Below are 16,602 nucleotides of genomic sequence, written 5' to 3'. Positions count from 1 at the left end.
ATTTTAATGTAAACAAAATCAACTTCCACACTGCTATTACTACTTTACCTAACACTTTAAATGCTTAATTTTCATAATGTTTAGGGTGGAGATGGGGAAAAGGGTGAATTGTAAGGGTCTACAAGGCAGGGTAAGGGGCACACCATTTACAGAGGATGTTTCAACACCAATGCTTTATATTGTTAAAAAAAGTAAATACCGTGGTTCATGGTTCATGCCATCCTGTCTGTGGTAAAATTGACCATGTTAAACATGGAATCTCTAATAGAAGTGAAGCTATGTTAAACTTTTATCCTAAAAAATTTGGACAATCAACTTACAAATATGAAATACCAGCCTAAATCAAAATAAAATCTATCAAAAAGGCACTGGGAAACAAAGTCAAGGAACAGTCCTGATGTACAACAGATTAGTGGTATAATCTTTAAAATGGTAGGACACTATGGTAAGTGCCGAAGGCAAGGGTTATGAACACCATTAGACAATTACTAAGTATTGTTTGTCATGGTTTAAGAGCCAAAAACATAAAAAAAAAATTAAAAATTGAATTTTTATACAAGTCTTTATTTACAACTTGTTTAATAACTGTACACTTTTTGCAGCCTTGAAAACATTTTTGTACTTGAATGGGAAAATATAGTTTGACCAAATCTTAACTTTATTCTTCATATACATATACATATATTATATGCATATATATAAACATATACATATAATTAATACCATAACAAGTTGGCAGTCATAAAATTAATAAAATGATTAAGTGGTATCAAAAGGAAATAAAATATAAGATTTCAAAAAAATAAAAAATCTGTCTTCTGGTGGTTTCTTGGAATTTATGTTCTTGTGGTTTTTAGTGAAAACTTCTTACCGAGACTCTCTAACAAGTCATTCACTTCAGAAAAACTGAGAAAATCCACCAATCTAACACATGGTAAATGGCTGGTAAACTTGGTAAACAGGTGGGAAAAAATTTGTGGACGCCATTATGTACAAAGTTGCTAAATTGGTACTGGTTTCATTTGTGAAGTGAGAAATTATAGTCCTATATGTATTTCATTTTTGGATTATGACAAAGGCTGAAATGTGACATTATAAATTCAATAGTCAACCAGAAATAAGAATATACCTAGCAATATCCTTTTTGCAAAGGCTAGACTGCATGGTGGATAACTATGATGTCAAGTATGAAACTAACAATTCAATGAACAATCAATAATACTTAAGACATGAGTATAAGGCTTTAGAGCTGGGGCTATAATCAATACAACTCCAACTCCAATGGACTAAGGTGTTTTCCAGCTCATCTGAAAAGTTAAGAAAATACTATAGAAAAAAAAAAGCCTCTTTCTATTCCCAAATCTTTGAATTTATTAATCAAAGTAAGGCAAATCATTAAATTATTAGATATGTTTGAATTTCACCATTCATTACACAACCAAAAATTGGGTGTTCTAAATGGTGGGGCAATGGTCAAAACATGAAAATTGCAAAACAAGATAAACCTGGAAATTCTTCTGAGTCCACAGCATTCTGACTTATACACAACTTGTGAACAGTAAAGTCAGCAACAGCAATGACTTTAGTGCATTCAATTTTTAAGTAACTGAGGCTATCCAAAAAAAAAAAAAAACTACTTAAAAAAGGTGACAGGGCCTCAAATCATTGATTGGCATTTGTATAGTCCCTTCCTGTGTTTATACTAAAATGCTCTTTCTTATTTCAAGCATATTAAAAATTTCCCATAACCAATATGAATCTCTGCAGAATACATTAAATTAGGCCACCAAGAAAATAACAAAACAAACCTCAATTGCACCATTTACTCATCTGTACTGAACAATAACAGGAATTTCATCACAGTTTGCTTGGAATTTGACACTACTAAATCAAAAATGCTTCTTGATTTAAAAGCTATAAAAAGTAAGAGGAAAGCATCGTGATTTCCTAACAGGACTGTTTTAACTAAGTACCATGCTGACCCAAAAGAATTATGACTAGTCTCATATTTTCACCAAGAAACACAAAGAGGCATCTGTATAGGTCATTTCAGTTATGTTTAGTAATATGCCAAATAAATTAATAAATATTTTTAATGTTTTAAATGAATTTTTAATCACTGGAATTGAATGTCTGCTTCATACATGAAACTTGACTTGGCTCATAATCTAAGTTATTAAGAGCAAGAAACTATGAAGAAAACCAAATAAATTATTTGGATCTTTCAAGGTGTAAGATAATCAAATGTGATTTTAGGGATAATTGCTTAAAAGGACAGAAACAAAATAACTGTTGGCAACTTCCATTAGATCTGTAGAGATTTAAAAAGTAACAGAATAAGAGTATATAATGTTTATCAATCTTATTTGTAAATAAATTAAGGATTTATCAGTTTCTGCTTGGTGTTAGAAACTACATATCATTAATTTTTAAAGACTACATAAAAGGGAAAAAACACTGAAGATACTAAGTTATGAATGATGAAATGATTTACCTAAACCACTTGAAAAGTAAAGTGCTGAGAATGTTTTTAAAAATAGATTGAAACTAGTTTCAAAGAATGGGGTTTTGACTTTTGCAGTCTTTAAAAAGGACTAGTAGTAATTTTTGCAAGAAAAATAGCTTTCTTAACTATGGCGGTAAAATCTAAAATTGTTTGCTGTAAGTTGACTGAACATCTTTATTTTTGTCCTTATCTCCTCTCTGGGCCTTACAGCACTGTCAGAAAGCACTTCCTACTCTGATGGAAATGCTCTGTGTCTGCACTGCCCAACAGGGGACCCACTAGGCAGCTGTGGCTACTGATCCCTTGAAATGTGGCTGGGTGACTGGGGAATCAAATTCTTAATTGTATTTAATTTTAATTAATTTGAATTTAAATGGTCCCAGGTGTCTAGTGGATAATGAACTAGACAATCCTGGTCTAGGATCTATTCCTCCCTAGATTGACAAGAAGCCAATGGATGACAAAGGTATTTAGAAGGGGACACAGCCATTCAACAACTAAATGACAGACATTCAAGACATTGTATTCTGTCCTCATATGTGTGTGTGTGTGTGTGTGTGTGTGTGTGTGTTTCATTTTTCATTTTGGGAGGAAAAAGCAACTCTTCCCTCAAAGGTTTCACCTCTTCTACTAACCAGGTCACATCTGGGAGCAGGGGGTAATGCAGAAGAGACCACAGAAACTTTTCATACTATCAAAGCATTTTTCCTATGAAGAAACACAAAGCAAAAGTCTATGAGCAAATTTCCCCATTCTTTGGCAGTAACTGTATGTGCTGATGTTTATGTAACAAGAAATATTTCAGTAGTTTTGACTATGAGTTAAATACGAATGTATCAAGTTACACATCGAAGAGTCCTAACTCCTAAAAGCATCTCTCAATAGAGCAACTTGAAAACTTAGCTATATTCAAACTTAAGAAAATGGCCAGCTTCACAAAACAGATGTTACAGTGGAACTAGGAGTGTTTTTGTAGCATTCTGCCATCTTCAGTGCCTGACTTTTCCCGTCGCCTCACCCCCACCATTTTCCAGACCTGACTTCATAGCTCCCGGGACTGGGCCTTCTTTCTTTTGATATATGCAGTTGATGAAGAAACTAGGAAAGCTAAGGACAGTTTGTAGATGTGTATTTTAGGAGATAGGCAAATTAAAGGCAAAAACATCTTCTGAATAACCAGAAGATGCTTACTTTTTATTACTGAAACTCCAAAAAACAAGTTTCAAGAGTGTTTTGCATTTGATAGAACTTGGCTTCATGAGTATTAACTTTTATAAAAGAGTTCTTAATGTGAAATGTTAAATGTAATTCATGCCTAGTAGCTCCAACCCAGCTTCAAATAGGTTTTGAGACTTAGAACTTCAGATCCAACTTTAAAAATTTTAGGAAGAGCACAAAACCCTTATTTGGGTGATCTTTTACATTTTTCTTAATGTGTTCTCCAAAATAAGAACAAGAACCTTGGTGGAAAAGATATAAACAGAATATGCCACAGAAAGGTAGAAGCCAAAAAACTACCTAGTATTAGTAAAGTGCTGTAAAGCTTGGGGTAGAGTATAAAGAATACATAAATGATAAGAATACTAAATAATATTAAGACACTTATCTCTACTAGTGACACATGTAAAATAAAAGCACTATAGAAGGTACACGCACTATCACTGCCCACAGGTTGGCAAATACACCAAGAATAAACATGAGTCCCTTTGACTAATTTTACAATATAATCACTAAACTAATTACTTTCTCTTGTCAGTTTAGGGACCCTTGAAGTGGCGGAGCCTGCTCAGAAGTCTCCCACACACTAAAGCCTCAGTGTGCTTTGGTAGTTGCCTTTTCCTCACTTTAAGATCATTCTTCTCATGATATTTTATTCTTCCTTTAAGCTCTGAGTAGATATAATTCAGGATACTTGAAGCTCCATGGGCCTAAAATTGTGAGGCTATGGACCCCCTCTCCCTAAACATCTAATTCAGAGCCTGGGGGAAATACTTCGGGTACAAGGGCTCTCCTTGAATATGTTAAAAAAAAGTCTACTCTTGCCTTCATTTTAAGTAACATCTTCCATGGGGCTACTGTTACAGTTAAGGGGGGCACGACATTGAGACAATGGTTTATAAACTAGATGCAGCAGAAGATCTAGGTAACTGTTAAGTCAGTTGGTAGTGATTTTCCACCACCGGATTTCTCCCCAATTCAAGTAACAGTATGCTTAATGGCCTTGACTCACCATCAAGATTTAGTAATGGGTTAACAGTTTCAGAAAGAGAATAGATGCTTTCCCCTCCAGCGATAATACAGTGAACATTGTATGCCCACTTAATGACCACTGTAGGGAAGGATGATTAGAAAGTAAATTATATTTTTGTCTACTTTTTTTTACTGAATGATCATGTAATAAAGTCAGAAGATTTTATGTAAACTACAGGAACAGTTATTAACAGTGTAAGTTTTAATTGTATTAGTACTTCTATCTGCCTGGATATTTAGTATTAGGCCATTTCTTACCCCAATAATTCATTTTATTCTCTAGGAATGGTTTGCCTTAGCAGCCTTCTGGTACTTTCTCCGATTTCTAGGCTCACATATATACAGCATACCAACCTATCTTAGAGAATATTATTGGGAGATATTAGAAAACAGGAAAATACTAAAGGACATCATGTAATTGCCAAAACTCATATACTTGCCAGTTTTTCAAATAAACTCATGTCCCTTCTCTATCATTTTAAGTGCAATCCAAGTGCTATCTGCAAAGCATACTTGTAAATAATCCAAGTAAATTTCAAGATAACATAGTATGTGTGAATTAGATTGACAAAAGGCTGTTTAAAAACAAAATAATGAGTATGTACTTCCCAAAAACAATCAGTGATTTAAAAGAGATGGATGTCATCACATTTGTGCTGTCCTTCACTTTATAAAAAGGAAGCTAAGTGTTAATACTTTCATGATTTTGGGGAAAAAGGGAGGGGTAAAATTAGCTATGTCAGTAGTAAATTATTTTATGTAATTTAGGCTTCTGAGTAAATGAACTGCAAAACTTTAGAACAATAAAATTATTGTGCTTAAACTGGACAATAAAACATTTTCAAAATTCAGTAAAAGGAACATACACCAATTATTATTTAAATATGCTTTATAGAAAGTAAAAAACTAGATGATAGATACATTGAGAATAGCCTTCCTCACATAAAAACTTCATGGTATAAAATATTTGAATCATTAGAGTTACAAAGAATAAACTCTGAAACCGCTTTCTAAATGTAAGGAAACCGAGTTGTAAAACCATTGACCTCGGCAGCCATTTTGACAGCTGGGATGGTAGGAAAAAGATTATCACTACTGAATGGAAAACCCTTTTAATTTGTAAAAAGGGAAGAATAGAAAACATGTTAAAATTATTTTCAAGGATTCTGATACTCCATTTTCTTGGTTCAGGACATGCCTTCATCCAACTATGGAGTACCGCAGTGGCTTCACTGCTAAGTACAGTCCTACATCAATTCAACAGCCACCTCTTGGCAAAGACTCCCTTCAGAATAAATGGATAATAAGTTAAAATATTCTTCCATAGTTTAGTGGATAGACAATAAAAAGCATTTTTTCCTAATGCTGTTATTTTGCCTTTAGTGAAAAGCAAGATACCAAACAAGCACTTTCTGACTTTAGGATCAGAGCATTTTCATCCGTGGGGCTGTAAACTAGCTAGGTGTGCACCAGCTGGGGGGTGGGTGTTTTCTCAGATAAATCGCAGGTTCTGGTGGGGATAATTCCAACATTCCTGAAGTCTTGAGATCTGGACAGTTGAAGATTAAACACCGAGTTAAAGTAATTTTTAAAATTTAGATTTTTGTTTCAAGACAATTCTTACATTAGGAAATGACTTTCAGGTTTTTAGCATGGTGTTATTTTCAAAAGATGAATGCCTGTCCAAGTGCAAGAGACACTTAATATTTCATATCATTAGTTACAAAACTGCTTCTGAAAAGGAGCAGTGAGTAAAGTAGCTTGTAAATGAAATGCACCTATTCTTCAGCCTAACTCATCTTCCTCACTTGACTATCACCTACTGCTGACCAATTTCCACAGCACAGATTTTCACACCTTTGTGAAAACTAATGAAATAGATAGTCTTAGGTTTCTGACTGGACAACATTCAGTTTAATTTTGTGCAACTGAGCTTTTCATTATATGAACAAAACAATTAAACCTCAACAAAATTACAGATGACAATATTATCCTTAATATAATTTAGCCTTCTTGTTAAGCCAGTTTTACCAGACTAGGGCTATCAAGTAGAAATAATTCAATCTTGATTAATTTTGGAACTCGAGTCCTTCATTTAGGGTCTTTTTTCTCTTGGTTATTATCAAGTAATTAGACAAATGATAGAAAGATATGATTGAGTTGTGGCAAGTTCTTTTAAGATATTTACAATTGTGGTATTTATTCTCTTCTGAGATGCGATAAACTACAATATCTGGTTTTCCCCATTACAAACTTCTTAAATATACAGCGTGAAACATAAATGTTATACTTGAATATTCTTTAGTTACTTACATTATATTTTCTTTCTCTGGTGAGAAGGAAAGCAGAAAATAAGCTTCTTGTTTGTAAGAATCTGGATGCCAGGGTAGCAGCTTATCCCAGCCTAAGGACGCTAACACCAAGACCAGGACAAGCTGCACCTTTCTGGAGAACTGTGTCTCCAGGAAACCACTGTGTACAAGGAACTTGTGAATATGCATGACAGCACAATTCACACCTCCGTAAAGCACCCAGTGTATTTTAAATTCCGGACAGACTATGCATCATAATAACCTCATGAGAGATTACTAATCATTACTGGAGAAATAGAAACGTATAAATTCTGTCCAAAGCTGTGTTAAGGGAAACAAGAGTTGTCACTGTTACAGTGAAGTTTTATTCCTGCTTTAAAAAAAAAAAATCATAGAATGTTTAGAAATGTAATTTCTTCTGTGCAATCGAAGTAATATATCTAAACTTTGAAGAAGGTACAGCAGAATAAAAGTTACTATTTTTTGTAAACAAAAAATAATAGAATGCAACAGATGCTGAAGAGGACTAAGAAGTAAAACTTTCTCTAAAAGCTTGGCACCCTCCCCTCCTATTCCTAGAAACATGTGTCTAGGTAGGGGTGGGGGTCAGAGTAGGAGGGCAGCCCCGGGGCAGTATACAGTGAGCTGCAAGTCAAACCTCTCATCTCATGGGGTGGGGTAGATCCATTTAATAAATAGTTCACAGGCTTTTGCTTTCATCCATCTTATTCTGTGGGTTTAATTTTCCAGTATTAATTTGACCAAGGTTAGCGTTCACATCCTGTTTTAAAACAGTTGAATCTTTATGCTATTTGTGAAATAATGGGGTAGAGGGAAGAACTATCTTAAATAGTCTACTCACTTACTACCAAAACTGCATATGTTCATTAGGTCTGCTTAGCCTCCTGAAACCCCATAACATGTTCTACTATGTGGTTCTCTCCATCACAACTAATTCTTCCCGCACTACAGTCTTACCAGGCAGAAGCATTCACACTGCGCTCAAACTTCTGAACTTAATGTAAAAAATTGGCACAATGCATGGAGTCTTTTCTGTGTATATTCTTTTACCTTTCTTCAAGTACAGTTTCTGAGGACAAATGACACTAATTTTTAGGTCAATTTTCTTATTAAAAAGGTAGTAATGATTTAAAATCAAACACTTGGAAACAGTCTCTGAAAATTCGTAATTGCATTTAGCTTGATTTAAAGTTCCTCGTTTGTGTTTAATATACAGAACTAAATGAAACCTGAACTTCCAAATAGCAAGTACATGAAATAAAATCTTACTAGGTGACCTACCTATAGCCAAAACCAACCAACCAATCTAATTATAGTAACTTTTTGCTTTAAAAAAAAATAGGACATGGTGTTAAGAAAAAGGCTGGAGAGGAACTTAAATATAATTTGGGAACAAACACTTCAGTCAGTATGGAAAGTCAGGCAGAGGCATTTCATTTTCAAATGAGTTTTTTGCACTTAAATAGCACCTCATGCAGTCAAAGTGCTTTACAATTATTATTAGCCATTCATTAATGTAAATAAACATGGTTTACAATCTATCAACAAGTCTTAAGCAGTTTGAGTCAACCAAATACTCAAGAGAATCTATTCAGTAGCAAATTATTGGACTAGCACACAGAATTAAGAAAAAAACTAACATCACATACAAGAAGTCACTTACTGATCTTAATGCCTGATATGAAGGAATTACTGAGAAAGAAGAGTGTTTGCTGAGGAATAAGTAAGCCAGAAGAGTAGCAATCAACATGGAAACTGCCCCAAAAGTAAGACTACCTATGACTTGTAAGTATATGAAAAATAAATCTCTGAGTTGTGGAAGGCAATTGAAACTATAAATGTCAGCTGTATTGCTAGAATTTGATCTTCAGTTACTGTGATATAAAAAAATATGGAAAATTGCTGCACTGCCTGATTTTTTTTTTCTGTAATTCCCAAGTAACTCAACCAATGCATTCACTTCTGCCAGCAAACAAGATAGTGGGAAATAATGAAATTTTGTGTTTAATGTTTTAAAAATAGTTTCCAAATCTTTGGACAAATTTAATTTCCTACAAAAGAATGTGAAAACTCATTTCTCCTTTTAAATACTTTGACGTGGTGCCTTAGGTGAGACCTGATGAGTACCTCTGCCACCGTCGTCATCTTTGCAAAAAGTGCACTTGCCAACCATTTTATATAGTAAATATGCAAGTTACTTGAAGTGCATTTGGAAAACAATCAAAAATACAGATTAATACATCATAAAAAGATTAATTCCCTTTAAACAAAGACATTCTTATAAAGCATGATGACACAGAGGCACAATAAAGAATATAAACTGTATCAATTATTGGCAGAAAATCTAATTCATTACAAAGCCTACACCATTGAAGAAAGGACATTTTCATACAAAGAAAAGTACTACACTAGTATACAACACTTTTAATTGGGCATTTAGAAAATTTTTGGCACGCTAAAAGGAACTGAAAGGACTACAAAATAAAGGACCAAGAAACTAAAACATAGATACAGGAGAGAAAGTCCTCAACTGAGAAACAACTAAATATTAACATAAAATAGAGACAAAAAATTAGCTGGCTGAATTTCCTGAAATGTTATATGTAACAGAAGTATGTTTTGAATGCAGGGTGTGTTTATTCTGATGGCAAGACCGTCTACCTTGCTGTGGCTGGCTGGACATGGCCGGGGTAAGACCTTCTCGTGCTGGTGGCTTGTCTCTGCCTGGCCAGAAATGACTGCCCTGACCCTGTACTGGCAAGTCTGTCTTCAGCCGCCTTTTTATGTAGATTCATTCCCTAAATAACAGAAAAAAAAGTCACCAGTGAAAAAGTAGTGGAACATACTCTTACAAAAGAAAATTTCATCATGCAGCATTCATTACATTGCATCATAAGACACAACTGGGAATTTGCTCATTATAGGTTAAAATCTCTTAAGAGACATTTTAGTTTCAACAATTAGGTACAAATCTTCATTTGAAGAAATTAAGGCTTAATTTTCTGAATTTCCAACAATCAAAACAACAGGTAATGGAGACAGAATTTTGGAATACATGATTCATAAGCAATCACACATACTTCCCTTCAAATTAAATATACAAAGTGATTTTCCAACAACGAAAGTGCACTGACTCGGTAGCATCTGATTCACACCAGGCTGTGGAAATCTCAGGGCTTATTGAGAAGGGAAAACACAAATGCACTTGCTTCACAAGGTGGAAAGCCACACTAGGTGTCATACGTACCAACAGGCTGTTTTTCTTCACTTCAGGCAGACTTGTATTCTCAAACTAAGGAAAGTTCCTGACAGCCCACAACAGAGGGCCCACCTGAGAGCAGGGGTTTTCTTGAAGATGGGAGTAGATGGCCTGCAAGCTCAGCAGGCAGAAGAGCAATTGCTGGGCCTGGAGCACCTTCCCACGAGGGAGGACAGCTCTCGGGGCATGCTCCCTACACATGGGGGAATAGCAGCAGCGACAAGTCTGTGAGTGAGTCAGGAAAGTGGTGCCGCATTCTGGCCAGAGAAGAAGCATCATCACCAGTTTAACCTCACCAGTGATGTAGAAATAGGAGTAAACTGATGGGAGGACGTGGAAGCCGGCAACAAGGGAAAAAGGAAGGAATGGGGCAACTGGGAGCCAGGAGAGTCAGGTAGATCAGCCAAGCCAAGTGAAAAGACACTCGGCTTTGCCAGAATGAGCTGGACAAGCTGGCACAGAGGACAGAAGACTAAGAGAGAACTTCCCATAACTAGTTAGCTTCTAGGGTAAATGCTGGTCGGTCATGGTTTCATATTTTTAATAGAATTTCAGTCTATCATATATACCCAACGACTCAAATCCCTCCATTTTCCCAATGAGAAAATGCAGAACATGTTTTTTACTCACTTTGAAATCAAAGCATTTAAGGATTTGAATAAAACTGACAGGTATCTATTGGTAATCTTTAATTTGGCTACATTTATTAACAATTATACCTTATTTAAAATCTACTATTTTTCATTTTCACATTCCAAGCAACTTATTCAAACTCTTCACACACATTTAAGACCACAGTATCCATCACAAGGCCATTCTCTGGGATACACAATACTTTCCCAGTTCTCATCATCTCCACTTCCATTTCAGTGGCCTGAGATACAGAACTTTCTGAATATATGTATGAGGCTGCTGCTGGCTATCTTACTGGAACTTAACTTGTGTGAATCTACTTGGAGTTATACATTCTCTCCCTGAAATTAGACCTGAAAATTAGGACTCTTCTTTAATAGCACATCACAGAATAAGTAAATTTGGTTCCTTAAGAAACACAGTATGTGAAGGTGTAAAAATCCATCAAAAATATGAAATCACTAATAAGGACTGGGGGGCAGAGCTCCCAGATCACTACCAAGAATCTTTAAGGAGAACAAAGAGAAGACTGAAAGGTGGAGTCAGGACTAGTTCCCAGAGAACTATGAAATACATAGTTTTGTCCTATTTAAAAAATTCTGATTTTCAAGAAACCTGTATTTATTAACAACAATAGTATTCTAAACCCATTATGATACCCTCTTTTGTTTTTTTAAATTGTGATAAAATCTTAAATTTGTAGTTTTAACTAAGGCAAATATAAATGTGGACATGTTGAAAAATTGTATCAATTTTTGACAAAAATCAAATCACATTAGGAGACAGAACACTAACCTTTAAGACACAGTATTTATTATAAATGTGAAAGAAAAACAGTGGCATTGTGCCAATAACACAATTATATGGTCAGAGGGAGATAATGAAAGGAATCTGGTCCAATTTGCTATTTCAGGCAACTAACATTTTGAAAAGGTAGTAATGCAAAGAAGTACATGAAAAGAAGAAAAATGCAAAGGAAGAAGAGCAAAGAAGAAAAGACAACAAAAAGCCTAAGAAAAAATACTGAAAAAAGTACAGCATTCTTTAAAATCCACAGCTGTTCACACCCAGAATGTCTTACTGAAGCCCAGAATGTTGATGAACATCTATTTTCTCCTGCAATACACTTAGGGTATGTTTTGTATTGGAAAGCTCAATTAAAAACTTCTATTTGTTCTAGGTCCAACAATGTGAGCATTTTCCAAACCCTGTGAGATAGTTAAACCACCTCCTTATAAGTACCACTCCTGTAAACCAACGGAAACAGTCCCACAGAACAAAAGCTACTGCATCTGTGATTAGATAGGACGAAAGTCCTTCTCCTCTACAATAAAATGGTTCTAAACTGTTCCTTATTTTTCTATCCTCTAGGGACAATGATGGGCTGAAAATGTCCTAACCCTGTTTATAGCGGTTCTCATATCTGCTTCTCAGTCCTAAGATCAGCATTTAGGTTTTGTAAATGCTGTACAAATGTTAATTTATGTGTGTTAGAATTACTTTCAGATTTATCTGGTAGAACTACTTCTATAGTAAAGGCAGCATAATAAATATGACACACTAATGGAACTTCGCAGTATGTTTTAAAGTGCTGTTTTCTTACCATATTGTACCAGGCACTAACAATACACTTCTCCTCCATCTCTCTTTGACTCTTCGTTTTCTCATATTCTTTCTAAAACACAAGCACATATAAACAAGTAAAGACAAAAACCAATTCAATATCAGTAAAATACTCGCAATTAACTGTCTAAATTCATGGAATGTATTTCTTTCTAGAAAACAATAAAAAACCAGTGTCATCCCTGATTGTTTATAGTTCATAATGCGTGATCAAAACCGAAAGTTTCTGTGATGACTGCCCTTGTACTGTTCACCATGTAAGAACTTATTCACTATGTAAGAATTTGTTCACCATGTAAGAACTTGTTCGTTATGCTTCAGAAGATTGGAGACTGATGAGAATTAGGCTTGAGATGGATTAATGATTGTGCATTGAGCACTGACCCCCCTATACAGAATTTTATAGTTGTTAACAACCATTTGATGAATAAATATGAGAGATGCCCTCTCAAAAAAATAAAAAAAAATAACCAGTGTCATTATACAGGAAAGTGAACTACCTCTAATGAATGGAACAGTCGGTCCCGTTCCTGGAGCTGATTTTTAAGAGCCTGTATTTCTGGTGCGGCTCCTTGATTCTGTTTAGGATCTAAAGTGCGGATAACCTGAAAAAACAATAAAATAAAAAATTTAAAAGCCTCAAACTTAAAGAATATAACATCTAAGGCAGCAGTTATTAAAAAAAAAAATCAAAGGATAAGCCTTACAAGAATCAAAACTATCTTATAGGGACATTTTAAAATTTAAATGTGTGAAAAAATACTGAATTATTGTAACTTTGCATAAAACTTTTTGAAAATCATGTATAAGAATCAATTGTCAAAGTAGCTCTGGCTTAAAATTAATAAGTAATACTAAAGCTGGCATGACTGACAGCTTCCTCCCTTTCCCTGTCCTCTGGCTTGGGTCAGCGAGCTCTCTGCCTCTGGCCAGCTGTCGCTCCAGGAGCACAGCTGGTTTCAAGGCCTATGTGTGCGGCCCATCTCACCCTCTCCCACCGGCTCAGTCAGGCGTGGGCATGTGATGTATTTCTAGTGGCCAACTAGAGGTCTTCTGAGAAAGGGTTTTTGTTTTTAGGCCTGTAACTTGTCCTGTCAAAAACAATCAAACCTATAGAAAGCTTGAAAGACAAGCAGTGACTCTAGAGCATCTCACTATGCTGACGGACAGTGACTGTAATGGGGTATGTGGTGGGGACTTGATAATGGGGGGAATCTAGCATATACAATGCTGCTCATGTGATTGTATATCAATGATACCTTAATAAAAAAAAAAAAGAAAGCTTGAAAGAGCAGAACAGTAAAAAGCCATTTCCTTTCACTCCAGATTCACCAATTGCTGCACTGCCACATGTGAATGCTGTCCACACACACGCACTTGCTTCTTTGGCAAACTATTTTAAACAAAATGCAGAACTTATAAACATGTGACCTTCAAATACTTCAATATACATCTCCTAGACTAAGGGCATTCTCCTATATAATCACAATATCGCTATCATGTGTAAGAAAACAGGCCATTCTAAAATCATCACTATTCAGTCCAAATCCACATCTCGAAAATGTCTTTCATAACTGCCCCTTCTACCCCCAATCCAGGACCCAAAGATTAATATACTGCATTTGGTTCTTAGGTCCCTTCAGACTCTTTTAAACTCGAACAGCTTCTTGGGCTCCCCCACATTCCAATGCCTATTTTTGTTTTTTTCTAACAGTGACTTTTATACCAAATTCTGGATTTATCTGATCATTTCTTGAAGGTGTTTTTTAACTTTGTTCCAGTAACCTCATTTTCTGTGGGAACTGAAAGTTAGGTCTAAAAGATTTATTGATAATATATTCCATCAGAAGGCACAAGATGTTGGCTGTTCTACCATTACTGTAGCTAATTTTGATTATTAGTTAAGGTGCTGACAGCCACTTCTTTCCTACATAAAAAACATTTTCCTCTTGGTAATTCATCTGGTAATTAGTGGTAATCTGTGGGGTGACCTATTTTGATCACCCATTTCCTGCTCGGGTTCTTTGCCTAAAGTTTTCTTTTCCCCTTTTCCTAAAAGCAGTCTGTGTAAGAAGTCACTGCACATGCACTCTATTTTGAGATGTCAGTGAAACACGATCAGAAAGTGGACAAAATGCCCAAATGTAACTCACACTTTTGGCTTTCTCTAAGTATTTTTTATATCGTTCTTCCATTTGCTTCATTTCCTCTTCTTTCTTCCTTAAAGCTTCCTGTAATTCTTCAATTTTTAAGGCTACAGATGAGATAGTGAAAAAAAATTTTGTTTTAGATTGTTATCAACTTTGAAAATATTTCAACTGCTAAAATAATAGTTAATAGCCTTGAGAGATGTCTGTTCTTCTATATAATTTTATTTTTAAAAAGTATATTTGTATATATGTTGAAAAAAAACTTTTCTTATATGTAAACAAAAACTCCAGTGTGGGTGTACACAAATTAAAAAGTATCCAGTGACAGATGAACAGATAAAACAAAATGTGGTATATGTATCGTTCAGCCTCAATTCTGAAATGTGCTACAATAGGAGACATCATACTACGTGAAAACGAAAGACTTTATGCAGGTGAAATAAGCTAGACATGGAAGGACAAATACTGTATGATTCCATTTGAGTTACTTAGAATAGTTCAATTCACAGAGAAAGAAAGTAGCATAGTGGTTACCACAGGCTTGGGGGGACAGGAGAAAATGGGGAGGTTCAATTTGGGAAAAGGAGAAGCTCTGGAGGTGGCTGGTGGTGGTACAGCAGTGTGAACGTGCTCACTGTCACAGAACTGCACACTAACATGTGGCTGAAGTGGTCATTTTATGGTATGGGTATTTTACTACAATAAAAAAAAGTACAAGCCAGGTCCTACTCCTACCTCTACACAGGAGTCAGTGAAGTCAAGCTGCCTACATGTGTAAATATCAACAAAGGTTAAAAGGTTCACTGACTCACATGCAGCAATTAAAGTAATTTTGTAAAATAAGCATTAGCATCTACAGGTAAGGAAACATTCAGAACTATAATTAAAACTACCATAAAGATGATTATACATTCTTTCTGAAAAATAAGGCAAATTCTTTAATTTTTACAATATGTAATAGGGCCTATTTCTAAAAGAAACAATTTTATGCAAACTATCACTGGAGTAATACATGGCTAACCCATTTTAAATTATGCTAATTAGGAAAACTCACAGCTATTATTAAATCTTGGTTCAAGATCTTCAATAATAGCTCTCTTCTTCTGCAATTCATTATTGGCTTCATGAAGCTTCTCTCTATAACAACATATATAACACTGTGTTACATACTATTTTTTCTACTTGAAAGATCTAAGTTCACTATTTTTGGAATACACTTGCATAGCACACAAGTGCTATGAAACAAACATGAAAAGACTAATCCAACATGAATTTAATATATTTCTAAAATAAGTAAAAAACAGAGACAAAAATCTCAGTTTGAAACAGTCATTTCTCTTAGATAAACATGCACAACAGGGTACAAGGAATTTCATATGATCTTTTTTTTTTTCTAGGAAGAGGATATTGTAAAAATTAAATTTAAAACTTTGCAGCAGTTTAACAATGCAAACTCTTACTGCAAAGAGAATGAAGTTCTAAAAATAAGAATTAATAGGAAGAACACTACACACCAATAAAAAGTATAAACTAAGGATACATGCACCCACATGGATTCGCACCATAATGTTGAATGATGGAAATCAGACACAAAAGGGAAATACTGCATGCTTCCTTTTCTATGAGGTTCAGGAAGTCTGAAAACTAATGAAAGGTGTTATGGGATCAGCATTGTGGCTTGCTTGGGGATGTAATCAGTCATTTAGAAGGGGGAACAAAGAATCCTTCCTGGTGGGTTGCTGGAAATACTATGTTGATGTGGGTTACCTGTGTATGCAGGAAAGCATTCATCAAGCTGTACACCTAGGGACTTTGGATTTGAGTACTTTACTGTATGTTAGTTATATT

General features: G+C 35.0%; 1 protein-coding gene across 3 annotated transcripts in view; it reads right to left on the bottom strand.

Moving 5' to 3' along the window:
• HOOK3 (hook microtubule tethering protein 3) overlaps window positions 1–16,602 on the bottom strand; it is a 132,258-nt gene that overhangs the window by 7,825 nt on the left and 107,831 nt on the right. Inside the window, exons 18-23 of one of the 3 annotated variants that reach the window (XM_073218809.1) lie at window positions 15,809–15,891; window positions 14,758–14,858; window positions 13,105–13,209; window positions 12,585–12,656; window positions 9,751–9,887; window positions 5,628–6,305 (exon numbers count right to left, since the gene is read on the bottom strand). In XM_073218809.1, the coding sequence (XP_073074910.1) occupies window positions 6,215–6,305; window positions 9,751–9,887; window positions 12,585–12,656; window positions 13,105–13,209; window positions 14,758–14,858; window positions 15,809–15,891 (589 nt within the window). In that variant the 3' untranslated portion in view covers window positions 5,628–6,214. Of the gene's footprint in view, window positions 1–5,627; window positions 9,888–12,584; window positions 12,657–13,104; window positions 13,210–14,757; window positions 14,859–15,808; window positions 15,892–16,602 lie in introns of those variants that run through there. The other 2 variants (XM_073218808.1, XM_037015081.2) reach the window with 2 other exon arrangements.

Source organism: Manis javanica, chromosome 12, assembly GCF_040802235.1.
Source record: "Manis javanica isolate MJ-LG chromosome 12, MJ_LKY, whole genome shotgun sequence".
Lineage (NCBI taxonomy): Eukaryota > Metazoa > Chordata > Mammalia > Pholidota > Manidae > Manis > Manis javanica.
The sequence above is the reverse complement of the archived record's forward strand: the minus strand, read 5'-3'. Positions and strand labels throughout refer to the sequence as shown.